The 22,898-nt window shown below is 39.1% G+C and overlaps 1 protein-coding gene and 1 non-coding gene across 4 annotated transcripts; both read right to left on the bottom strand.

Moving 5' to 3' along the window:
* Positions 1 to 443: 443 nt before the first annotated feature.
* On the bottom strand, positions 444 to 5,684 carry LOC125218727 (kinesin-like protein KIN-14G). Of its 3 annotated transcripts, none has more exons than XM_089059270.1 (20): positions 5,375 to 5,684; positions 5,007 to 5,173; positions 4,792 to 4,932; positions 4,467 to 4,685; positions 4,314 to 4,385; positions 4,093 to 4,161; positions 3,869 to 3,928; positions 3,743 to 3,796; positions 3,537 to 3,653; positions 3,370 to 3,451; positions 3,195 to 3,290; positions 2,953 to 3,126; positions 2,777 to 2,883; positions 2,531 to 2,709; positions 2,277 to 2,438; positions 1,930 to 2,183; positions 1,679 to 1,842; positions 1,482 to 1,595; positions 954 to 1,405; positions 444 to 849 (listed from the first exon to the last, which is right to left on the bottom strand). In XM_089059270.1, the coding sequence occupies exons 1-20, from the start codon at positions 5,460 to 5,462 to the stop codon at positions 723 to 725; spliced, it is 2,898 nt and encodes a 965-aa protein (XP_088915396.1). In that variant the 5' UTR covers positions 5,463 to 5,684; the 3' UTR covers positions 444 to 722. The 3 variants fall into 3 exon arrangements, with proteins under 3 accessions (XP_088915396.1, XP_047976423.2, XP_088915435.1); XM_048120466.2 differs by having other exon boundaries at positions 954 to 1,402; XM_089059309.1 differs by having other exon boundaries at positions 1,963 to 2,183.
* Positions 5,685 to 8,963: 3,279 nt separating this feature from the next.
* Positions 8,964 to 9,267, bottom strand: LOC148933537 (signal recognition particle RNA). The gene has a single exon (XR_016134836.1).
* Positions 9,268 to 22,898: the final 13,631 nt, after the last annotated feature.

Here is a 22,898-nt window from a genome sequence, read left to right as displayed (position 1 = left end):
TCTGCGTCATTATATTGATGAATGTTGATTATTCTTAGGTAGGAAACTAAAGATAAAGTGCAGTTTAATTGGCAAGATAACCCATTTCCAATCATTTCCATCCAACTGAAAAGCTTACAGCAAAATATACCGTTTATCTTAATAAGGAATGATTAAAATAGGAGAAACATTGCGTTGTAAAGCCAAAATCTTTCAAGTGATACATAAAGTTTGTATAGCTAATAGTAGTATCTTACAAGTAACAATAACATTTGCAGGAGAATACTTGCTTCTGTTGGCAAATGTAAAACAAAGCAACAACATTTCATCTTCCCTCAATACTTGTTCAATCTTACACTCTAGTCATATAGTTCCTCAGTTGATCAAAATGTATAATCTTATTAGTTCACCTAAGATTGGAATGAATGTAATAATTTAAGAAAGGCACTGCAAATAACTACGGTATAAACTTCTTTCAATATGCCATGTTCTCTCTTCTTGTACAGTGAAAGAATTACAATTACAAAAAAGAATGAAAAACAATATACAAAGAGAACAAAAATCAAACCCTTGTATACACCGCCAACACACATCTGTGGGATTTAAAAAAAGTAAATAAATGGAAAACAAGAACTTGACAATGAGAAGCATTGCATTGGCATTGGCATTGCCATTTCTGTGAACACATTCCAATCCATGAATGCATATAAACAGAAAAACACAGATGCATCCTGTGCAAGACATCACTTCCCACCCGTGGAGGTCGGCTTTCGCCTCCCATCGACCGTAGCTGGTTTCTTTCCATTTTTATTCAATGGTGAATGAGATCCATTCCCGACTTTCCTCGTTGGTGGTTGGGGAATCAGGCTCCTACAAGTTACAAAAAGTAAACATAAGCGTCCATGCTTTGATGTCAACTTGCTGTGTTGTATCTTAAACTTGAGCATTATAAGTTGATCAGTATCCACATTTACCTTATTTCTGGGCTTTTCATCTGCCTTTGATTTGGAGTAGGTTTCTTGGCTTTTGTTCCTCCTCCTCCTCCTTTTTGCTTAGCACCATTTGTTTGGCATTGGTAACCTGATTCATCACTAGCTTCTATTTCTGTGTATTCTAATTCATCACTGGCCTCTGCACCCTCAAATTGAATCCTACCCGAACTGTTGTCTCGTCTTAGAGTTGCAATTTTGCTCAGAGACTGTTCCGGATATACCTTGGAAGTATCACGTCTACTAATCTGATACACTATATCTGGTGAATGACCGCCATCTTCACCTAAGTGGCTCTTCACCATAACCTTATCAATCCAATCCCCAGAGACGCTTCTTTCATCTTCTGTTGACACCACACTAATGGGAGAAGCCATAAAGTCCACACCATCAAAGCTTTGCATTCTGGATCCTGCTAGGGACTCGGTCTGTCCCTGCTGTGGGCAATGCAGAAACGTAAAACAACTGCTATGAAAAGTTTCCAAAGATTGTTTCATGGTTTGAATTTCCTACCTCTCCCTTACTAACATCTCCTATACTTTTCCAAGATGGCGCTGGAGAAGACGTAACAGATCCATTCATGGATCCACTCTCTTTCCGAAACAAGGCTGCTTTAAGATTAGCTATCTGGATGTAGTTGGAAACCAATGATGGATTAAGGTGCTATGTCCTTAAAGCACGTAACAAGTGGAAAAGGAAAGGTGTCAAACCTGTTCTTTTAGTTCTCTGACATCCGGACTATCTTTGTTTGCTCTAGCAGCACCAAGCTCGACAGTAGACACACGTTCAGCAAACTTCAACGTGCTAAATGTTTCTCCAAGAGCATCGGGTTCAGGGCTGATGTGAATGAACATTAGAGTCTTTGACTGATCCCCTAAAGAAACATGAATGATTTAGATATCAGTAAGAGCTACGAGAGAGTAACAATGTAGACTGGCCACAGATGCTGTCTTAGTCTTACCTAGGGAATCTTTAAGCAGTTGCGTGAGCTTACTGTTTCTGTAAGGTACATGCGATTGCTTTTGGGCAAGAGAGGCTATCACGTCGCCTAAAGCAGATAGGGAATGGTTAATATGTTGAGCCTCCATCAACCTGTCACCAACCGCACCAGTTTTATCAGCTCGTTTGCTTCCTGCCAGGTCAACCAGATGCATACTACCATGAGTAATCGAACCAGATGTCAGATTTCTTCCTTGAACTTGAACAGTCACGCAACTGCAGACGCATGCATAGATTCAAGGTAAGTTGAAGAAGACATTAACAAATATAATGGAAAACAGAATCAAGAAAGAGAGTAAGAAATTGTGCCTGTGAGAGCGACTACTTCGGTCATTCATTGGAGTGGAACCAACTGAACGATTTTTAAGCCCAATGTTCATCAGCTCGATGACATCAGATATCGATGAAACAGGCACAATATTTGCATTTGGTAGGTTGATACCGTTCTGGGAGCTGTTGTGGATTTCTAATGTACTAACGGAATTTAAGGAAAAAAACAAGAGCTCACAAAGTATGCAATAAAATCATAACAAAGCTATGAAAAGCACTTTATCCAAGGATATTTTTCATTGACACCATCAGAGACGAGGAGGTCTCTAACTTGCTCGTTGTAGATTTCTATCATCTGGACAGAGACATCATACGACATGCTGTCTTTTCTCTGCTTAGAGATGGCAAATAAATCACTCAGAGCTCGGTAATTTACACCTAAGCTTTCGGGTGTAAGTTCCTTAGGGCCAGTCTGCAGATTAAAGAAAAAGATGAATTAAATAGAATCAATTTCTGATAGAATTATAATTATCTCTTACCATAGTATATGTTTTTCCTGCACCAGTTTGGCCATAAGCAAATATGCAAACATTATACCCGTCAAGCACAGAACGAATCAGCGGCTGTGTATCTGAAAATACTCCTTCTGCAGAATCAAGAAAAAATTAGTAGTACTTATGAGAAGAAGTCTATGAATCAGAGATTAATCACATACCTTGGCTGGCAGATGGACCAAAAACTTTGTTGAAAGTGAACAACTTTTTTCCCTTGCCATTTTTTGCAGGAGTGATTATTGAGATAGTCTGCCCATCCAGAGCTTCCACAGTGCTCAAACCAGGTAGCTGCCCCGGCAAAAAAGGTCGTATTCGGCAATATACCCTTATATTCCCTGACAAAATCCCACCATCACATTGCATGGACACTGCTCCAGTAATATTGAAACCAATAGAAACTTACCTTTGAGGTCCTGCACTTGATTATATAGTTTGCGATTCTCCTCAAGAACCTTCTGGTATCGAGAAGCCGCACCAGCAAGACCATTCAAGTGTTTACCTATCATCAAACAAGATTAACTTCTAGCTTTCTATTTTCTCTAATTGAGGATTTGGTCTAGAAGATAACAAATAGATACCTAAATATTGGATTTCTTCTTGATACTTCATGTGTAGAAAATGCAGGTCTTCCTTTGTCGAGTGAAGTGTACTTTTGAGTTCCTATAAAACGAAATATATGCTCTTAAAAGGGTCCAAAGTGGAGAGTGGGAGTTGGTTACAACATCCAATCTCTTATTTGAAGGACCTGTACGCTTCTTTGATAGTATTCAACCAAGTCATGACACCTGGAACCAAGTCGTTTTGGATTGCCATCATGCAAATCATTCCTGGACCAACTCTTATCTTTCGTATTGTTTGAGGCCTTGTGTAAAACCAAGAAAACTCAGCCCTTGTTGTTTGAGGTTTGTAATACACAAATCACCAAGATGCAGAATCTAATTAGACCTTTACCTCAGAAGGCGCGTAGGAACTTGGAACATCCGTGTCGCTTGAACTTGTTCCAATCTGTTGTACCAAGATACTGAATTGAGCTTAAGATAAGTAAAAAAACCATAAAGATGAAACAATCCATCAAACCTCGACAACTTGATGCTGGTCAGAACTTGGGACATCCACACATATCGAACTTGCTCCAGCCTATTGTACCAACAAATGCAAATTACTTAGAACTTAGTTCATCCATTCTATAGAAATCATTTTAACTGAGTCGAGTTACACTATTGCATGTGCATAAGCATGTGAACTATCAAACAGTAACCTGCAGGAGTAAAGGTTTGATTTAATACAATCATCAGTCCCACCTGCTCATTTTGCCTTGCTAACTGCTGTTCAAATTGTTCCATAACTTTGCTTAGTATACTCCCAACAATCTGCAAAAACAAACTCCTTGAGTTTCTCAGAAATAGAAAAATGCTATCTACAATACCAGAAAGCAAATGCTGATGACAGAAAGAATGGAAGACGATACATTTTGCAGTGAGTGATGAAACATTATGATCAAAAAGTTTTCAGTAGCACATACCAGAGGGACATCTTCTTGCTTCTTACCAGAAAGAAGCCCGCGCACAAATAAGTGCAAGTCATCAGGTGTACCCTGAAAATCAATGCACGGGATCACCTCTGTCCATTAAAAAAGGCTAATGCGATACATATTTAGAGCAGTAAGCATACAAACCATTTCATTAAAGTCCTGACTGTTCTGCTCAACAATGGATGAGGTCCTCGAGAGTGGATTCGCATGTTGACCAGAACTCTTTCTGACAAATTTCTTGGATGCCGAATGAGGCTTCCAAGTTCCAGTAAATTTCCACACTCCTTTGCCACCTCCTTCCTTCCATTCACAGTAAGACTTGAGGGCCAACACACAATTCACAATTCTAGAACTCTTCCCTCCCTAATATTATTGTCACACATTGCAAAAGTTCAATCAGATCCATGTTATCTACATAGGGACCTTTCTATTGGTGAAAAAACTAACTGAAAAGTTAACAACTAAACACCTGTTCCAGATCAGAAGCTTCAAACACTGGGATCCCTATTTCCTCTGCAGAATTAAGAAAGTTCCTAACATTCTCGAAATATTGAAAGGCCGAAACAGCCCCATCCGGAACAATCACACTACCTGAAGGTGCCTCGGCTACCTAGATGCAATCCAGCAATCAAATTGCAACATCCAATAATACAATACAGCATGAAAGATCAAGATAAGACCTACTTTAGGCACGGCGCCTGGCTGAATCATGTTTAATGCATTGCAAAGTATAATACCACTTCGCAAAGCAAGTCGAAAATCTTCCTCGGAGGGCTGACCAGACAAATCCCTTGCTGTAAGCACACCTACCATCTTCCTCAACCATCCGGCAGCATCATATCTTCTCAATGCTGAAACACAGTGTCTCTCAATCAATCAATAATGAATGCACCAATTGAAACTGACATTTAATTAAAAACCGAGAACAGAATTGTTAATGATCATCAATGCACAATACATGGATCAACATCAATATTGAAATGTCCGATTACAAACATTATAAACAATTAATTAACATGATTGAGAATGGTGGAAAGGGCTTATCATCATACAAGCTTCTTCTGCTTTTCTTGAGGCCAAATCCATGTCGTTCGGACTCTTGCCTAGCGCGTCCTCCTCTGCCAACATTCCATCCGCCATTAAAAAGAGTGTGTTTCTTCAACTTTCAAAAATTAGAATGCAATGCATGCTGTTTGGTATATGTATTCACGAGATTCTCATGTATTTCCACCATTAAGTGGTGGATTGTTAACATGTGAGGAGAGATTGCAGAGAACAATCGTGTTTGAAGATGGGAGCAGAGAAGGAGAGAATCGGCGGGGAAGTTATAGAGAGAGAAGATTGAAAGAAGAAGAAGAGAAACCGAAACCGAAACCGAAACCGCTTATACGAAGAAGAAAAAAAAATGCAAAGTTAAAAATGTCAATAATTCCAAAATATCTTGTTTTTTTAGATTAATGAGAACTGATTATTTGATGATAATTTTGACAGATCTTATTTGATTTCCCTCGCTTTCCTTTTTGGTCACTTTTGTTGTTTAAATTTATTACTCCTATATAAATTTATCATTGTCCAATAAGAGCAAGTTTATGGCAAATTATAACGAATAAAGCACTGTAGATGTTTGATGCTATCATTGCTATAAGTGATTTGGTTAGAGTTAATTGACATGCATCTAATTAATCAGCATTGTTAATTTGGATAGTTACACAATTTTATGACACAGAATATCTCAAGATTTTTACTGAATCTGCATGTAAACAAAACATAAAGAATTTATTTTTTGGATATTAGAAATACAAAATACTCCAAATGACAGTGACAGAACTAACATAAGCTAACGAAGGTTCAAAGCTTAATTTACTCAAGTGAAATCATAATATTCCATTGTAGATGACTAACTCCTATCCAAATAATGCCGAACTAATAATGATTGAAAATTAGGGGAAGATATATACGTAGTTAATTACTTATTAAATGATACTACTATATAATTAATTAAGATTTATTATAATGTTTGAAAAGCAGATGCTTTTGGAGTTAGATGCCTCTTTGCAACTCATGTCATGTGTAGAAGGGCTCCATCCATTTACAATTCTATTATATCAACTCAACTCATAGATCCCTAATTCCTAATTCCTAATTCCTTATTCCATGTTAGATAGGGGACACTATCTTTTTCTAGCTATCTGCAATACCAAGCTAAATTAGTTAGTTTGTCATTTTCACCAGCAATATCTAACTGGATCATTAATTCATACATAGATTGAAAAATAATACTACTAGTATAAATTATTTTTAGTGTCCTAACGGCAAACGTTTTCGATAAATGATTATACTTTGCTCATAAATTTTTGGGTATTGATTAGTTAATTCAAAGTATACTCTTATGCAAAAACATATCCGTAATAAACATAATCTCGATGAATTAAATTGATTGAATTATTTTACTATCAAACATTCATCTTGTGTCACGATTATTTTGGACGAGGTTTGTCCTTGGTTTTGGTCTTCGGATATATAATGGTGAAAGACTGAAAGGAGTCCATTTGAGATAGTCGAAATAAGATTACTTTTCAAGCTTAATTGGAAGCTCGAAGAGAGACAACTTTTTTGGTGTTTAGGCATGTGGGTAAAAGGATGGTGCGTGGATTTTCCATTCATCCCGGCGCAAGCAATAGAAAATTTTAGTGAAATCAGACTATGTAAGACTTCAAGGTACCCAAACAAAGGAACTCCCCTCACAAAGGGTCTCTTGACTGATAACTTGGATGAAATTTCAGATTCGTTGTGACTATAGAAGCTGCAAAGGGGTTAGTTAGCCAAGTTGATACCTTGTTATATTACTTTGCTCTTGACTTGATCTCTTGCCTAGCTGCTTGAGGTTCTCTTGTTGGTTTGGTTTGTTGCCTTGTTGTGTTTAGTGGAGTCTCTAAAGTATGGTTCTGCGACTTATTTTTTTCAGTTTTTCTTTTGTGGGTATCTTTTGGGTAGAGTAGGTGGGAATTTTTATTTTGCTTTTATCTTGCTCGTTGTGTCGCTCGCCTAGCGTTATGGCTCGAATATTGGACCTTGTCCCTGTTTTATAAAAAGAAATGGTGAAAGGAGTCCAATAATTATATGCTAGTTCATCGCTGTAATAGAAACTGAAACAAAAGCTATTTCAAAGTAAAACAGGTTAAGTATAAGGTGTTGTAGTGATGCTATAATCTAGTAGTAGTAGTAGTAATTAATCATATAAAGATTAAGAATTGTAAAGTGGCAAAGCTGCTGCCAAATCCTGGCCCAATATTGTTTATCTAATACTACAAAAATCATGTCACGACAATTTAACAAAGCCTGCTGGTTTAAAGCCCCAAGATTCCAGGCCTACTTTTTAAGCCCCACATACTACAAAATTAAAAATATGATTTATCCATCTTATTAAATAAGTAAGCTTCTTAATGATCCCACCACTAGGAATCATGACTTTATCGTTATCCCACAACAGATACATTGATACAACAACTACAAATATATTGTTAATTATATGAATGTTTATAAACATTGGGATATTAGTCAGAATTAAAAACCTGGTTGGATGAAGCTTATTAAATTAGATCAATAATTATCAACAACTAGTAATTTAATTAATTATTAAATACTACTCCACTATAAGTTTCATATATTACCAAAATTAATTGTGGAAAATAAATTAATACCCTAACTGAAAAGGTAAATTTTATTTTCACGCTTTAGCAAAACTAAACATCAAATGTGGGATCATAAAGTAACATTTGCTCTCATGCATGCTATTTCATGTACTCATAAAAGTGCCACTTTTATGTGTAATTTTTTTTATCCACTAATATATTACTTATTAATTTTAGTTTATTCTCGAAAGCAAGTAATCCTATGCCAACCAAACTCATGATAACCCCAAAACTGATTCATCTTTTAAATAGAAAAAAAAACAACATTTATTTCTAAGTACATTATTCAAATTTTATTGATATGCATAATATTGAAGTCATGAAATGATAGTTCAGGATTGAAACTCACTCTCACAGTGAAATTAGTGAAGTGTTCCAAACAATTCCAAGGACTTGTCATCACGAGATTGAACTCCAAAGTCATCTATCCATGTCTAGTCATACAGTTTTTAGTTTATCACAAGTTTAATAGAGATGGTTAGATTTTGCAAAGTGATGAAACCAGAGTTTATTTATGTCCAATCTTCTTCTATGGGACAATGAATCTAGAGTTAGGGTTTAAATCTAACAATGAAAGACTACTTAAGAAATGGGCATGCTTTTATTTCAAAAGAAAAGACCACATTCATTTAATTATCTTCAAAGATAATGACCATATTATAAACAATGATATGGCTAGGAATACCTAAACTTGCCTATGATGTGAATTGTGATCAATCGCCTAAGATTTATCACAAGAAGAAAAAATAGTTAGAAAATTGAAATTAATACCCCCAACAAGCAAACACTTACTAAATCATGTTGGATGGAAAAAGGTATGTGAAGAAAAGGTCATCAGACATTTAGATTATAGAATGGGTCCCCAGTGCAGGAAAGCATGGCCAGGGATTGATTTCACAAATATCAGACCATGTTCATTTAACCCAATTATTTGTTAATATAATAGAAAAAAGGGAAATGTTGAGATGGGAGAGGCATTTGGCTTCGATGGGCCGGGGCTACAGAGGCCTGTTATCCTTCCACTGCAAAGAGCGGGAAGTTAACGTTGCTCTGTGAAACCAGCCTGACGCGGTGCCCTCCACTCTAAAGGCCGCGTAGCCCACTCCTTCGAATAAGCTACACAGCCCAACTCCGCTGCTTGGAACGGGCAGGCCATATATAGCAGCCCATGGCCCAGCCAAACAATCTCGGCCCAACCTTCAATTCCCTCATCGCCCCCACTTGGGTTACAGGCCCACGTTACAAGGCTCGGCAATATTTAATCTCTTTTGCAACTATATAAACCACTTTATAGTATTTCAATGTTCCGATGTGGGACAGTGATCAAACCACTTTTGGCATGTAAAATGTGAATTTGAGTCACTGAGCAAACAATTTTACTAGTTTTTCTTTGTTGAAGATGTTATGATGCCTAAGATCTACTTCGTAGGCTATGGCAGCAAGGCAATGCCCACAACCTATATCGAATACTACTTTTTAGTTGTTCTTTTATATCGATAATTGGTTGTTGGTTTACGTCAGTCTTTGAGTTGTAGCACAATAGATTGAAAAGAATTGGCCACTTCATATTCCATAAAACTATCTTCAGAAATGGATATCTTATATTAGGAGATAAGTTGGTTTAGGAAGACAATGCCCATATGTTTATATGGATGTTTATGGTTGAGTTCAAAGAGGGAAATCATATCATCAATAATACTAGCTTATAGTTTACTTTGGAGGTAAAGTTCGCTATGTAAGCAATCAAGTTCTTATGCTAGGTTTCTGAAGAAGATTACATTGAGAAGAAAATGATGAAAATAGAGAAAAACGATATTCGAAATTTCGAATCACGAAAAGGAATACTCCAGTATTGGGCCGATCTTAATCACAATAATGGGCCAATGCTGCATCAGGAATTTCGTGACCACTCTCCAAACACAAATACACAATCCAATGAATCCCATCCATTTTCTCTCTACAATATAATTACATAAGTATTTATTAATTATTAGACATTTTTACCTTTACATCTCACTATAACTATATAAAGTGTATTAATAATATCTTTCAAACTATTGCACATATATGTTTATTAAAACTTATGTTTTTTAACAAAGAACCCTTTTATCATGAAAACCTTTTCCGGTCTTCTTAGGCTGTGTTCCGTTGCTTATACTATAAATTAGTAGTTGGATCAGTTGAAATGGGCTTTTTATAAGACTAAATAAATATTGGAGAAAGATAATGGGGAGCAAAAGAGAGATGCAGAGACATAAAATAGTCGGAGGGTTGAAGCTCCGATGAATAGTCGGTATTTCAATGCATAAAATTATATCATGTAGATGGGCCGACCACTGGCCTTTATATGTATTGGGCCGACATAATTTTCAATATTAGCAATTGAACACGTTAAAGTTGTCAGCCAAATTATATCATGCTAATCTCTCCAACCGAACGCCGCCTTAGTGAAGTGTTTCTGTTTTAACCAGGGACGGAGCCAGGAAATTGTAGTAGGAGGGGCAAAAATATTAATATATAAATATAAAAAAATAATAATAAGAGAAAAATTTTGGGTGTTGGGAGAGGGCCTCCGTCATTGCGGCTGTATTCAAAAGGAACACAAATATTTTAGTTATTCTTTAAAAAAAATTTATGGGGCTTATATTTATAGTAATTATATTTTTATTTGGGCCTTAGGTCTCCCCTATTTTCTAGTGCCAGCCGTGTTTTCCGTAGGTTATCAGGGGCAAGTAAATCTTTATTTTATTAAACGAAGGGGGGCAAATTATGTGAATATGTCAGTATTAGATTATTGAGTTAAGACCAAAATTGGTCCTGAACATATGCCTATTTTATCATTTTGGTCCTAAACGTTATTTTTTGAATTTTTTGGTCCTGTACATTTCAAATCGGATCACAATTGGTCCTCCGTTAACAATTCCGTTAATTTTTTAACGGTCAACGGGTTTAACCCAATTTTGACCAAATTAAATTGTTATTTATAATTTTTTACTCCCTAATTATATATTAATTATTTTAATAAATTATTATTTAAACTATAACACAAATAATATAAAAAAATGAAGGGTTTTTGGCTTTTTAAACCAAAATCTTTTCCCAAATTCTAGTTTTTCCCATGAACTATGAGATTTGTTTTTAAAACCACGAACTTTCATTTCGTTAGGATTTTCCCAACCCGACCCGAATAGCACATTTCCGACTCGAATAGCATAATTCAAAATGTTAAAGTTGTGTTTTGTTTATTCAAAAGTTGTCATTTGTTATGTAATAATTGTGATTGTATGTATTATTTGTGCCAAATAGTATCCAAGTAATGAATTTAGTGACAAATAGGATTAAAATTGACATATAGACAACCCGGGTTGCCAAAATGATGAGGAGAAGAAGGTTGCCAAAACGCGTCAGCCGCCGACCCTGATAACATGTGCAATTCCTACGACCCATCTCAACTAAATACTTCACTGACATCTTATTCCTGAAAAATATTAGTGGTTTATATGAGCCACAACTCAGTGTATATAAACTTTACCTTTAATTCCACATGCTAGATATCAAACATACTCTTTAACCAATATATAAAACAATAATCAACAAATATTAAAATTAAATCCATAAACATATGCACGTGCCACTCTGTTCAGTTTATTATTCTGTGACAAATCAAGCCTGGTATCTGCCCGGGATTCCTCTATGACCCGAAGGTCCCTCTGTAATTGGACTCATAGGTCCCTCTATGACCCGAAGGTCTCTCTATATTTTTTTTTCCAGATCCAGGGCAAGACCGTCACAGATCCTCTTTAATCATATGATTCACAAATAATTCCAAAATCATGCGTAAATACATCAATTTCACCAATTACATATTTCTATCATATAATTCATTTACAATATATAAAATATATCCATTGCACCAATCACATATCCATACAATATTCCACCTTCTATATCAAATAACACACAATTATATCAGAGTCACATCATATAATCAAATTATTCACTTTATTTAACACCTAGCAAAGAAGCACATAAAATATGTAAAATTAAAAGTACCAATCACATATCCATACAATATTCCACCTTCTATATCAAATAACACACAATTATATCAGAGTCACATCATATAATCAAATTATTCACTTTATTTAACACCTAGCAAAGAAGCACATAAAATATGTAAAATTAAAAGTGTGATTTATACACACCTGGATAAAAAAACTGAACTCCTGATTCCTGTCTACTAATTTACTCCTCGATCTTCAATCTATTTCCATCCCATTTGTTATATCTCTCGTTCGCCTCTTATTTTTTTTTTAAAGATTTTTGTTTCTACCTCCACAAGAAAATATCACTCACATGTATATGTATATAAGGCAAGTTTCTCTTCTGCCGACTTGATCTATATGACTAAAGCGGTGTAAAAATAATAATAATTATAACTTGGCTTATCTTTCACTATGCTCATCACACGTGCACTACTAATGATATACTATTATTTTATTAACTAATAGGATAAATATAAGAAATTAATATCATACTATTCCATGCACACATTCACGATATTACACATGCACACACTTAAAATAAATAATTTAGTATTTAAATTACACCTACACATACAATTTATATGTGTGTACCATATATAACTATTCAAATAAATATTATAATTATGCAATGATAAATAAAATTATATCAGGATGCAAAATGATGCGAGTTTCGGTTAGGGATGTTACAATTCTTCCTCTCTTTAAGAATTTTGTCCGCAAAATTCATTTCTTCCTAACATCTGTCTCTGACTTACCATCTTTCTGATGGTGAAAAACATTACTAAAATATAATCATGTCTCCATAGATAGTAAATTGCGGACCTCTGCTAGACATAAAAGATAGAATACCATATAATCTTGCTGCATCTTTCGCGTACTTTTCAGCTAAGTGATATAACAAAGAAATCCAACGTATAGGTAAGAACGGTGCTAACTTGGCAGATTTTCTACAATCGTCCACATAATATCATACGGCCCAATATAACGAGGACTCATCTTACTTTTTTGCTCGAATCGCATGACTCATTTCAGAGGTGAAACTCACAAAAAGATCATATCAAGACTGAGATAGTAAACCGCGGATCTCTGTCGATATATAAGATAACCATATAAGCGTTCCTACAGATAATGATGCCAATTCTTCAAAGAAAAATAATGTCGCTAATAACAGATTTTGATCAGAATAAGAATCTCCCTGTACTTGCGATTGTTACGACGCATAAGCAATAAACTTTCCATTAAGTCAAAAGATAACCAAATCCATGTTTCAGCGCATCACTATAAATAACATAATATCTTGTTGACAGGTCCTAAGAGTGCAGTGCAGGTTTGTACTGTGATTTGTGTCACTCGATCTAACAGGTCCAGTGGATTCGACTAGACTTCGAAGGCTAGACGATCGTGGAACTATCAGAAAGGGGTCGTTGGGTGCACTCTGTCCCTTCAAAAACCTCAACCCACTATACTACAACTTAGCACAGGGAAGTAAAGGATCGATCCCACGAGGAAGCAGGTGTTACGGAACTGCATTTGAGGATGTTTTGGAAAAGGGTTGGGGTTGGCTGCTGCCACGCAATTTTTGTGGGTCGAGAACTTAAAACTACTGGGTCTGAGAGATAAGCGAAACTCTACTCTACCTATTGGGTCTAATAGATCAGGAGAACTTTACTCTACCTACTCGGTCTAAAGGATCAGAGGAACTTTACTCTACCTATTGGGTCTAAGAAACGAAAGCGTACGGAACATACATGACTCAGAGAAAGTGAGATATTTTTAAGTTCTAAGACAGCTGGGGTAAACTTAACTAGACAGACTTTCCTAATTTGGACAAACAAGCATAAAGCGAAAAGCAAGACAAATTTCCTTAAACTAACAGGGTATGGAAAAGCATGCAGAAAAGTAAAAGAGACAAAGTAGATCGTACTGACAGGTCTAGCAGATATGCAGAAAAGTAAAGTACATGCAGAAAAGTACTGACATAAAGCAGATTTGGTTCTAACTACCAACAACTTCATCTTCTTCGGGAATCAAACGAGAATAGCAGATAAAACAGAGTTTTAAACACCATGAAAACAGAGCAAACTTTAGATCTAGACTTAAAACGAGAAATTAAAGCCTAAACTAACAGATCTACGCTACTGGACCTAAAGGATGCAGAAATAGAGAGTAAATAGCCATAATCATGCATAACGTAAACATCAAGCACCAAATATGCGAAACTCCAACTCCGAAACACCAAGATTCAACAAATCCAAACATCTTCATATACAAATTCCCAACCTCCAACAACAAACACAGATCTCGGCTCCAAACATCCAACAACAAACAAGAACGAAAGCTAAAAACAAGAGATGAACATAAACTCAGAGATATTCGACCAATAGCAAACATAAACTTCCATAATAACTAGAAATAGGTCTGAATCCAGTAGATCAAAGCAAGAAACTAGAGTTGCGAAACTTAAAAACCAACAAGGTACTAAACGAAAGCAAATAAAATTGTTTCTTCGCCTCCACAAGGTGGTGTTACACAACAAAATAACAACGATGACGATGAGAACCATGGTGGCCAGAATCCTCCATGTCCAAGTGCGCAGCAGTCCAAGATGAAAATTTTTAAGTAGAGAACTAGAACTAGAGCTAGGAGAGCATCGAAGTGGCTGTTCACGGACTGTCTTCTTCTTCAAGGTTGAGCTCTTTATATATGTGAGGCTCTGATCCCTAGGGTATCCCCTCTGGTGATTTTACGCTCCTGCCCTTGAGTAAGACTCTTTAAAATAATTTGCTCTCGCTCCATTCTGCTCCTGTCGCCAACTTTTGATTCTCCCAGGTCTGAACGACGACTTCTGATTTTTGCTTCAATTTCATCTCTTTTGCATCTGCCAGGTCAGGTAACAACAACTCTTGGGTCCGACAGATTTACTACGCACCTGAACTCAATAACGCACATTAGCGCCCCAAATGCACAAAATTTTAACCCTAAACCGATGCATGAAACGAGCCTTATCAAACTGCTCACACTTAAACCATACTTGCCCTCAAGTATGAAGACAAGAAAAAGGAATAAGGCACGTTTCAATGCATGGTTTCTCTTTAACCGACTCTACTAAAAAAAGAAAAAGACTCAAACTACTAGACCTAGACGCTAAGGACTTAGACAAAGAAAACAGATAAAAACACATATCAACACATAAACATATAATTGCATAAACTGGTTTATTTTCTAGCAGCCATCCCCACAAGATTAAGGTCAATTCAAGAACCTACAGTCTCCGAATCTTTCCCTTCCCTTCTTTTATCTAATCAGCTTGTCAGTTCGTCAAGATAGCCCCTAACTTCACTAACTGTTGGATTCGCTCGATCACTCATTCCTCACCAGGGATGTTAGGATCATTCGCTCTTTATATGCCATACCACTGATGCCTCGGGTCAGATAGTTCCCCTGTCTTAGCTCTTATTATAATTTTCTCCTTCCCTCCTGGACTTCGTCCAGCTTATACCTCCCTGGACTTCGTCCAGCTTATAACTCCAACATTTTTTTTTAATCTGGACCTCGTTCCAGTTTATTCCTCCCTTTTTAGACCCTGGACTTCGTCCAGCTTATACCTCCAGTACCCTTCCCCTAGGCCCGAGAGGTTACTTCTATCACCAAAAATTTTCTCCTTCTAAGTTCTTTCCCTAAGCATCAAGTGGCAGCCCTCTCATTTTGTGTTAGTATGAAGTGTTTAAGGCTTATAACTCACTTTTGTGGAGGGCTTCACGGTTAGATTAGTCGAGGCATATTCTTTCGTCCTTACTTCATTCAAACCGATTTTGATTTATTAAGGAAAAGGGCATCAAAGTTGACAGACACATATATACATAAAGATAACACAAGTATTCACAGACACATAAAAAAAACCGGCATGCTTTGTAAAAAAAACGAACTAAAACATAAAAAGACATAAAAAAAAACTAAAATTTAAAATTACTTGGTTGGGGGGGGGGTCAATTCTGGCTCTGGTCCCCCGTGGGACCAGACTTCTTGGGCATCGTCTTTGCTTTCTTCTGGCTGGGCTTGGGTTCATCATCCTTCTTGACCTTCTGTTCCCCTGGCCTGGGGGTATCCTTCTTCACTGGTACGCTGGTGGTAGTCTCGCTGTCCTTTCTCTTCTTCTCTGGTGGCATTCCTTAGGTGCTGGGGGCTGGCTTTTCTGGGGTAGCTCCTGGGGTCAGCTGCTAGATTCTGTGGGCAACTTGGGAGGCATGCGCTGCTGCTGGGCCCGGAGGTGGACCTTCACATTGTTCAGCATGCACCACATGAAATACAGCTCTGGAGTAGTGAGGGTTGCACCCACTTGACCCAAGAGATTGTACCCGATATATACTTGTGCCAATCGGAGTACAGGGTCAGTGATGTTTATCCCCTTCGATGTGCTTGTCTTGAACTTGGCCACCTTCTTGTGGACAACCATCCTCCAGGCCTCCCCAGCATCGAAGCCAGCTGTATTCTTGGGTGCGCCGATCTCTCTCTCATTCCACGCTCCTTCTTCCTCCTCCTCAGGTGTCAGTAGCCCCAGTCTCAACGACCACTCCCTTATACTCATTTCCATCTCCTCGTTGAATATCCTGAAGGAGATTGTGTCCGCATCGAGATCCGTAGATTGTTTGAACTTGAATGATGTGAAGAACTCCTTGGCCAGAGCCACCGGCACCTCCGCATTGCTGTGGTTGAGAAGCCACTCAAACCCGATGCTTTTGAAGTAGGAGATGAACTTCTTCTCCACTCCTAGTTCCTCCTGGTCCGATAGGCATAGCTTCTTTCCGGATTTCGCCGATTTTCCATTCGTGGCTCGGCCATCACATGCCTTCTGCAGCTTTGGGTCCTCAAACTGGACCATGGCTTCCAACAACCTCTTGGTCACAAGGACCTCCATCGTCTCAAACGGGCTCTCTTCCACGGCTGGTATCTCAGCCTCCTCTTTGTCTGTTGGATGGGCAAACGACACACGGATCGCCTCTGGCTCGCTAATCACCACTGTGGTGTTTGCGGGGCGAGATTTCTTCTGCTGGGGCTTAGCAGTATGCTTCCCCTTCCTTTTTCTCTCAGCTTCGTATCTCGTCTCCATAGCCTCTGGAGAGATCTCCTTCTCAGCTGCCACAGTCTCCTGGACCGGGGGATACCATCCTCAGTCTCCTCTATGTCTTCCAGCCTCAGGCGCTTGGATCTGCCTGCCTCTGCCTCATCCACTTGCTTTCTGTTCAGACGGGATTGCCTCCTCGTCATCCTCTCATCCGTCGGAGTCACTTGTTCATCTGTAGTCGTATCGTCCACCACGATGATGTCAGTCTCGATTTCTTCACAAACATTCTCGGCATCTTGCTCATCGCCGTCTCTTCCTTCCTCCTCATTCTTTTCAACTTCCTTCTCAGTCTCTTTAACAACAACTTCCTCATCAACACTCTCACCTTCTTTCTCAGCCTCCTTGTCAGCACCCGCCTCACCTTCTTCACCTACGCTACCTTCACTACCCTTCCCATCATCCTCAGTCTCCTCTATTCCCTGTTCTTCACTCGCTTCCACCTCCCCTGTTTCTTCTTGACCCACTTCCTCTGTTCGATCACTCTCCCCACCATCTTCACCCTCTTCTTTTTTCCTCTCATCCCCTGACCCAGCGGCCTCTACATCCGGTGTATCTTCTTGCTCACCTAGACTACCCCCTCCCCCTTCTTTCTCCGATTCCTCCGTCTCCATCCTATCACCCTCCTCCTCTCCAGTTTCTTCTTTATTTACAGAGGGTTCGGCATGGGGCTTAGTTTCTTTTTGAGGATTTGTATGTGGGGGGTTCGTCTCTTGGGTTAGGATTTCCGGTAAAATTTGGGGGTTTTCGGTGTGCGTGGGTAAGGCTTGTGCGGTGGGTGTTTCGATTAATGTGTGTGGTCTTGGTGGAATTGTAAGTGGGGTTAGGGCAGGAATTACCTCTTCTTGTTTCCGGCATTCCTCCGACATTTTTGCGAAGAATTTGCTCGCCTTCGGCCCCTTCCCGTACTTCCTCATGAATTCTTCTATGACTTCCTCGGGATCCGGTTCTACTTCTTCGGATTTCGCCTCGGCGGGGTTGTCTTGTCCCGTGTTTTGCTATGGTTGCACTTCAGTCGGTATGGGCTGCGGTGGAAGTTCCGGTGGGGTGGGGTTTTCTTCTGGTGGCGGCGTGGGTGTTTTCTCTGCCATGGGAGCCGAACTCGTCGCCTCCGCCACCTTCTTCGTGGTCTTTCCCTTCGGCGGGTTCTTCCCGCGGATTGTGCGTGATACCGGATTTTTCTGCATCTTCGTGTACGGCGGTGGTTAACGGCGGTGGTTAATGGCGGTGGGTTTGATGTTTCTCGGATCTGCAGAGAGAGAAAAAAGTTTGGGAATGGTGAGTTATGAGAAAATAATTTTTGGGTGGGGGAAGTTAATTAGTTTTCTTAGGGAAGTTATTTTAGGAAAAAGAAAATAAAAGGAAAGTAAAATAATAAAAAGGAAAAGGAAATAAAATAGAAAAGGGAATATTATGATTGGCTGCAGGCGAACGGTCGCGTCTCTGACGCGAGCAACCGTACGCCTCGCCAGCTTTTTAAAATTCAAAATTCAAACTTCTCCCTGATTTTTCTCACTTCCCTCTGACCTGGTAATCCGAAACACTTAGTAAAAAATAACGAAATTTGCTGAACGTATGGGTCAAAGAGATGAGCCTTTCACACTTGTGCATTTCCTCAGACGATCAGAATTTTCAAAAATCTTTTTTGGGTTTCAGAATTATATATATATATATATATAATTTTTTTTGTATTTTCATAAAAAAAACTTATTCATGTTATTTACACCTAAATGTATAAATATTCTTGGGAATTAACTGGTCCTGTCAGCTGATCGAAAATTTTACCCTATCTACCTGACCCAGTAATTCCCGAAGAATATTTAAACATGGCTTACTAGGCTATAGTGGAAGGTGTGTGGAGTGGAATTTCTTCCACTTCACACAACTCCGAACTATCCCTAAACACTTTCACTCTATGACCATTAACAAGGAACGGAACAGAGTTAGCATTGACTCCCTGAATTTCCACTGCTCCATGCGGTCGAATGCCAACGATTGTGTAAGGCCCTATCCATTTTGACTCCAGCTTCCCAGGCATGAGCTTGAGCTTTGATTGAAAAATGAGTACTTTCTGCCCAACCTGCAGCTCCTTGACCCGGAGGTTTTTATCGTGCCAGAGTTTGGTCCTCTCCTTATACCACATGGCTGAGTCATATGACTCCATCCTCAATTCCTCCAGTTTCTGCAGTTGCATCTTCCTCTCTTCCTCACAGGCATGAGCCTTCATGTTCATTTCCTTGACTGCCCAGTATGCTTTATGCTCTATCTCCACGGGCAGGTGGCACATTTTTCCAAACACCAATCTGTAGGGTGACATTCCTATTGGTGTCTTGTAAGTGGTTCTGTAGGCCCAGAGAGCATCGTCTAGACGTTTGCTCCAGTCCTTTCTCGAGGTATTCACTGCCTTCTTTAGGATGCCCTTTATTTCTCGATTCGAGATTTCAGCCTGCCCATTGGACTGAGGATGATACAGAGTAGATAACCGATGGTGGACTCCATACTTTCTCATCAGCGCTTCAATCGTCCTATTACAGAAGTGAGTCCCTTGGTCTGAGATGATCGCTCGGGACACGCCATACCGGTTGAATATATTGGCCTTTAGGAATCTTGAGACTTCCTTCGCGTCGCTTGAACTTGTAGCCTTGGCTTCGATCCACTTGGACACATAATTTACAACAACCAATATGTACGTATTTCCATACGAAGATGGGAATGGGCCCATGAAGTCCATGCCCCAAACATCAAAGATCTCGCAAACTATTATTGGAGTCTGTGGCATCTCATCTCTCATAGAAATCCCTCCGGTCAGTTGGCACCTACTGCAGTTCTGGCAGAACTCATAAGCATCTCTATTCAGCGAAGGCCAGTAGAAACCGCTATCCAGAACTTTTCTCGCCGTTTTTCTTGGGCCGAAATGTCCACCACACGCTAGTGCATGGCAATGGTTTAGCACGTCTCTTTGCTCCCCCTCTGGAATACACCTTCTTATAACTTGGTCTGAACCCATCTTCCAGAGGTATGGGTCATCCCAAAAGTAGTACTTAGAGTCACTTTTAATTTTCATCCTCTGGGCCGTAGTGACTTCTTGTGCAGTAGGTAGTTCTCCAGTGACCAAATAATTCGCCAGGTCAGCGAACCAAGGCTCGTCATTCAGCTTGCCTTTCCGTTTCTCTGACTCCTCGGGCCCAGTTAATGCTAATACTGCTACCCATCTGATTGGTCTAGTGGATTCCCCTAAGTAGTACAAGTGCTCCTCTGGAAAAGCATCAGGGACGGCTTCCTCATCTTCTCCCTGGGTAATTCTGCTTAAATGGTCAGCCACTCTATTCTCGGTCCCTCTCTTATCTCTGACTTCCCAGTTGAACTCTTGCAATAGCAGCACCCATCGGATTAGCCTTGGCTTTGATTCCTTCTTGGCTAGAAGATACTTAATGGCTGCATGGTCAGTGAACACTATGGCTTTCGACCCCAGTAGATATGGCCGAAATTTTTCAAATGAGTACACCACAGCCAGCATCTCCTTCTCGGTGGTGTCATAGTTCTTCTGGGCCTGGTTGAGAGTCTTCGAGGCGTAAAATATGACATAACTTTTTCCTTCGATTCTCTGGCCTAAAACTGCTCCTATGGCAAAATCACTCACATCGCACATTACCTCGAAGGGGTAATCCCAGTTGGGCGAGCGGATTATCGGGGCTGTGACCAAACGATCTTTGAGTAGCTGGAAGGCTTCTTCACATTTATCATCAAATTCAAACTCTACATCATTCTGCAAAAGTCGTGTTAGGGGCTGGGCAATTTTCGTGAAGTCTTTTATGAACCTTCGGTAGAACCCTGCATGTCCCAAGAATCCACGAATTTCCTTCTGATTCGTTGGGTATGGAAGCTTAGAGATGACTTCCACCTTTGCTTGATCTACCTCGATGCCCCTCTCTGATACAACATGTCCCAGAAACCGCCGGTTCCGGCAGCTTTTTCAGGCGGTCAGGCGTAGGGTTGCAGGGTAGGGTGGCAGAACGGGCAGAAACCGGCGACCAAACCGCTGGTTTTGTCGGAAACCGGTCAGGAACCGGCCAGAAACCGGCGGTTCAGGCGGTAAACCGGCTGGTTTCAAATTTTCGAAATTCAATTTTTATTTTATTTTATTTTTATTAAATCTGATTTTTTCTCCTATAAATACCCCCTCTCCCCTTCATTTCTACTCACCCCATTCTTGTGTTAATAAGAATTTCTCTTCTCAATCTCACAATTTCTCTCATCTCTATCTCCATTCTCTCTAATTGCTCAAGTTGTTTACTATATTTGTGCAAATTGTTCTTATAATTTACTTCAATTGTCTATCATAATCATCCCTCACTACTCTTGTTATACTCTCTCTTTATTTTTCAATTTGCAAAAAATGTCTTCATCTTGTCGTGGTGGTGATCGGGGCAAGGGAATTGCCCAAGACCAAGATCAAAGTGGTCGTCGGAAATAAAGGCGCCTTAGTCGTCATGAGGTTATGGATGAGGTTTCCCGACAAACCGCTATGCGTTTGCAAGTAAGTTGTTCGAATATTAATTTTACAAATTCTTGTTTTTGGTTCTATACATTATTTATAACGTTTATAACTTTATATATAATATTTGTAGGCCGAAGAAGATCATAGGGCTGCCATGGTACTTAGCAACATGAGCGGCGGCGAAGGTTACGAGTCTTATCACTCTTATGGCAACGTGAATTTATCATCCGACGACGACGATGGTAATGGTAGAGGATCTGCACAATATCCTCCGACGAGCGCCGGACAAGTTGGTGAAAATGATGAAGCGGTTCCTCCTCCTGAAACTCAAACCGAGCGGGGTAAGGCTGATAAGAAGGCCTTGAAATCGAATATTTTTGTTAAACATTATAAAAAAGTCCCGGTACTAGATGCAACCACTCAAAAAGAGACCAATGAATTTGTCGCATATTGTAACTATTGCGATAAATCCTACCCCTTTTTTGCCGGTGGGGGCTATGGTACTCTCCATCGTCATTTAAAGGCAAAGCATCCGATCGAATATGGGACCGCCAAATCCCAAACCCAACTAAATTTCCCGTCCGGTGCGTCTGAAACAACATGTACGCCTCTTTTTAAATATGATCATAAAGTCGCTCAAGATGCTATGGTTAGATGGGTTGCAATGAAGCATTTGCCTTTCAATTTTTTTTATGACAAAAAATATGAAGTTACTATGCAAACCGCTTTTAATGTCGGTGCTAAAAGAATACCCGCAACTTCACATCAAAGATCTAACAACAGACAATCTTTTGAGAAGCAAAAAGAAGTAACACGTTTTTTGTCCACCTTGGGTCACAAAGTAAACATTTGCTCTGATGTGTGGACTGATGCTTTTCAAAGAAATTCTTATATGGGCATTACATGTCATTTTTTGGACAATAGTTGGACGTTGCACAAGCGTTTGATTGGTTTTAGACAATTTCTTACGCCACACACCGCACCCGCAATTGCTGCTTTAATTATTCAAGTTTTGAATGAATATAGATTGTGCAATAAGGTATTTTCTGTTGGTTTTGATAATGCAACCGCCCACTGCAAGTATTGCTGACTTAATTGCGGCTTGTGCCCCGGTTATAAATGGTAAGTACTTTCATCAAAGATGCATTTGTCATATTTTAAATTTATGTGTACAAGATGCTCTTTCTTTGTGGCAAAAACATGTTGATCTTATTAGAACTG

The sequence above is a fragment of the Salvia hispanica genome, chromosome 1, assembly GCF_029641045.1.
Source record: "Salvia hispanica isolate PSC_SH4W2 chromosome 1, Shi_PSC_v1, whole genome shotgun sequence".
Taxonomy (NCBI): domain Eukaryota; kingdom Viridiplantae; phylum Streptophyta; class Magnoliopsida; order Lamiales; family Lamiaceae; genus Salvia; species Salvia hispanica.
The sequence above is the reverse complement of the archived record's forward strand: the minus strand, read 5'-3'. Positions and strand labels throughout refer to the sequence as shown.

Excerpts from the sequence above, each read along its gene's own strand:
- LOC125218727 (XM_089059270.1), bottom strand. The coding sequence starts at position 5,462 with ATGGCGGATGGAATGTTGGCAGAGGAGGACGCGCTAGGCAAGAGTCCG. Across the intron at positions 3,929-4,092 it reads TAGCAAGGCAAAATGAGCAG|GCTGGAGCAAGTTCGATATG; the intron begins GTGGGACTGATG and ends TTGGTACAATAG. Across the intron at positions 3,654-3,742 it reads GTTCCTACGCGCCTTCTGAG|GCCTCAAACAATACGAAAGA; the intron begins GTAAAGGTCTAA and ends GTTTTACACAAG.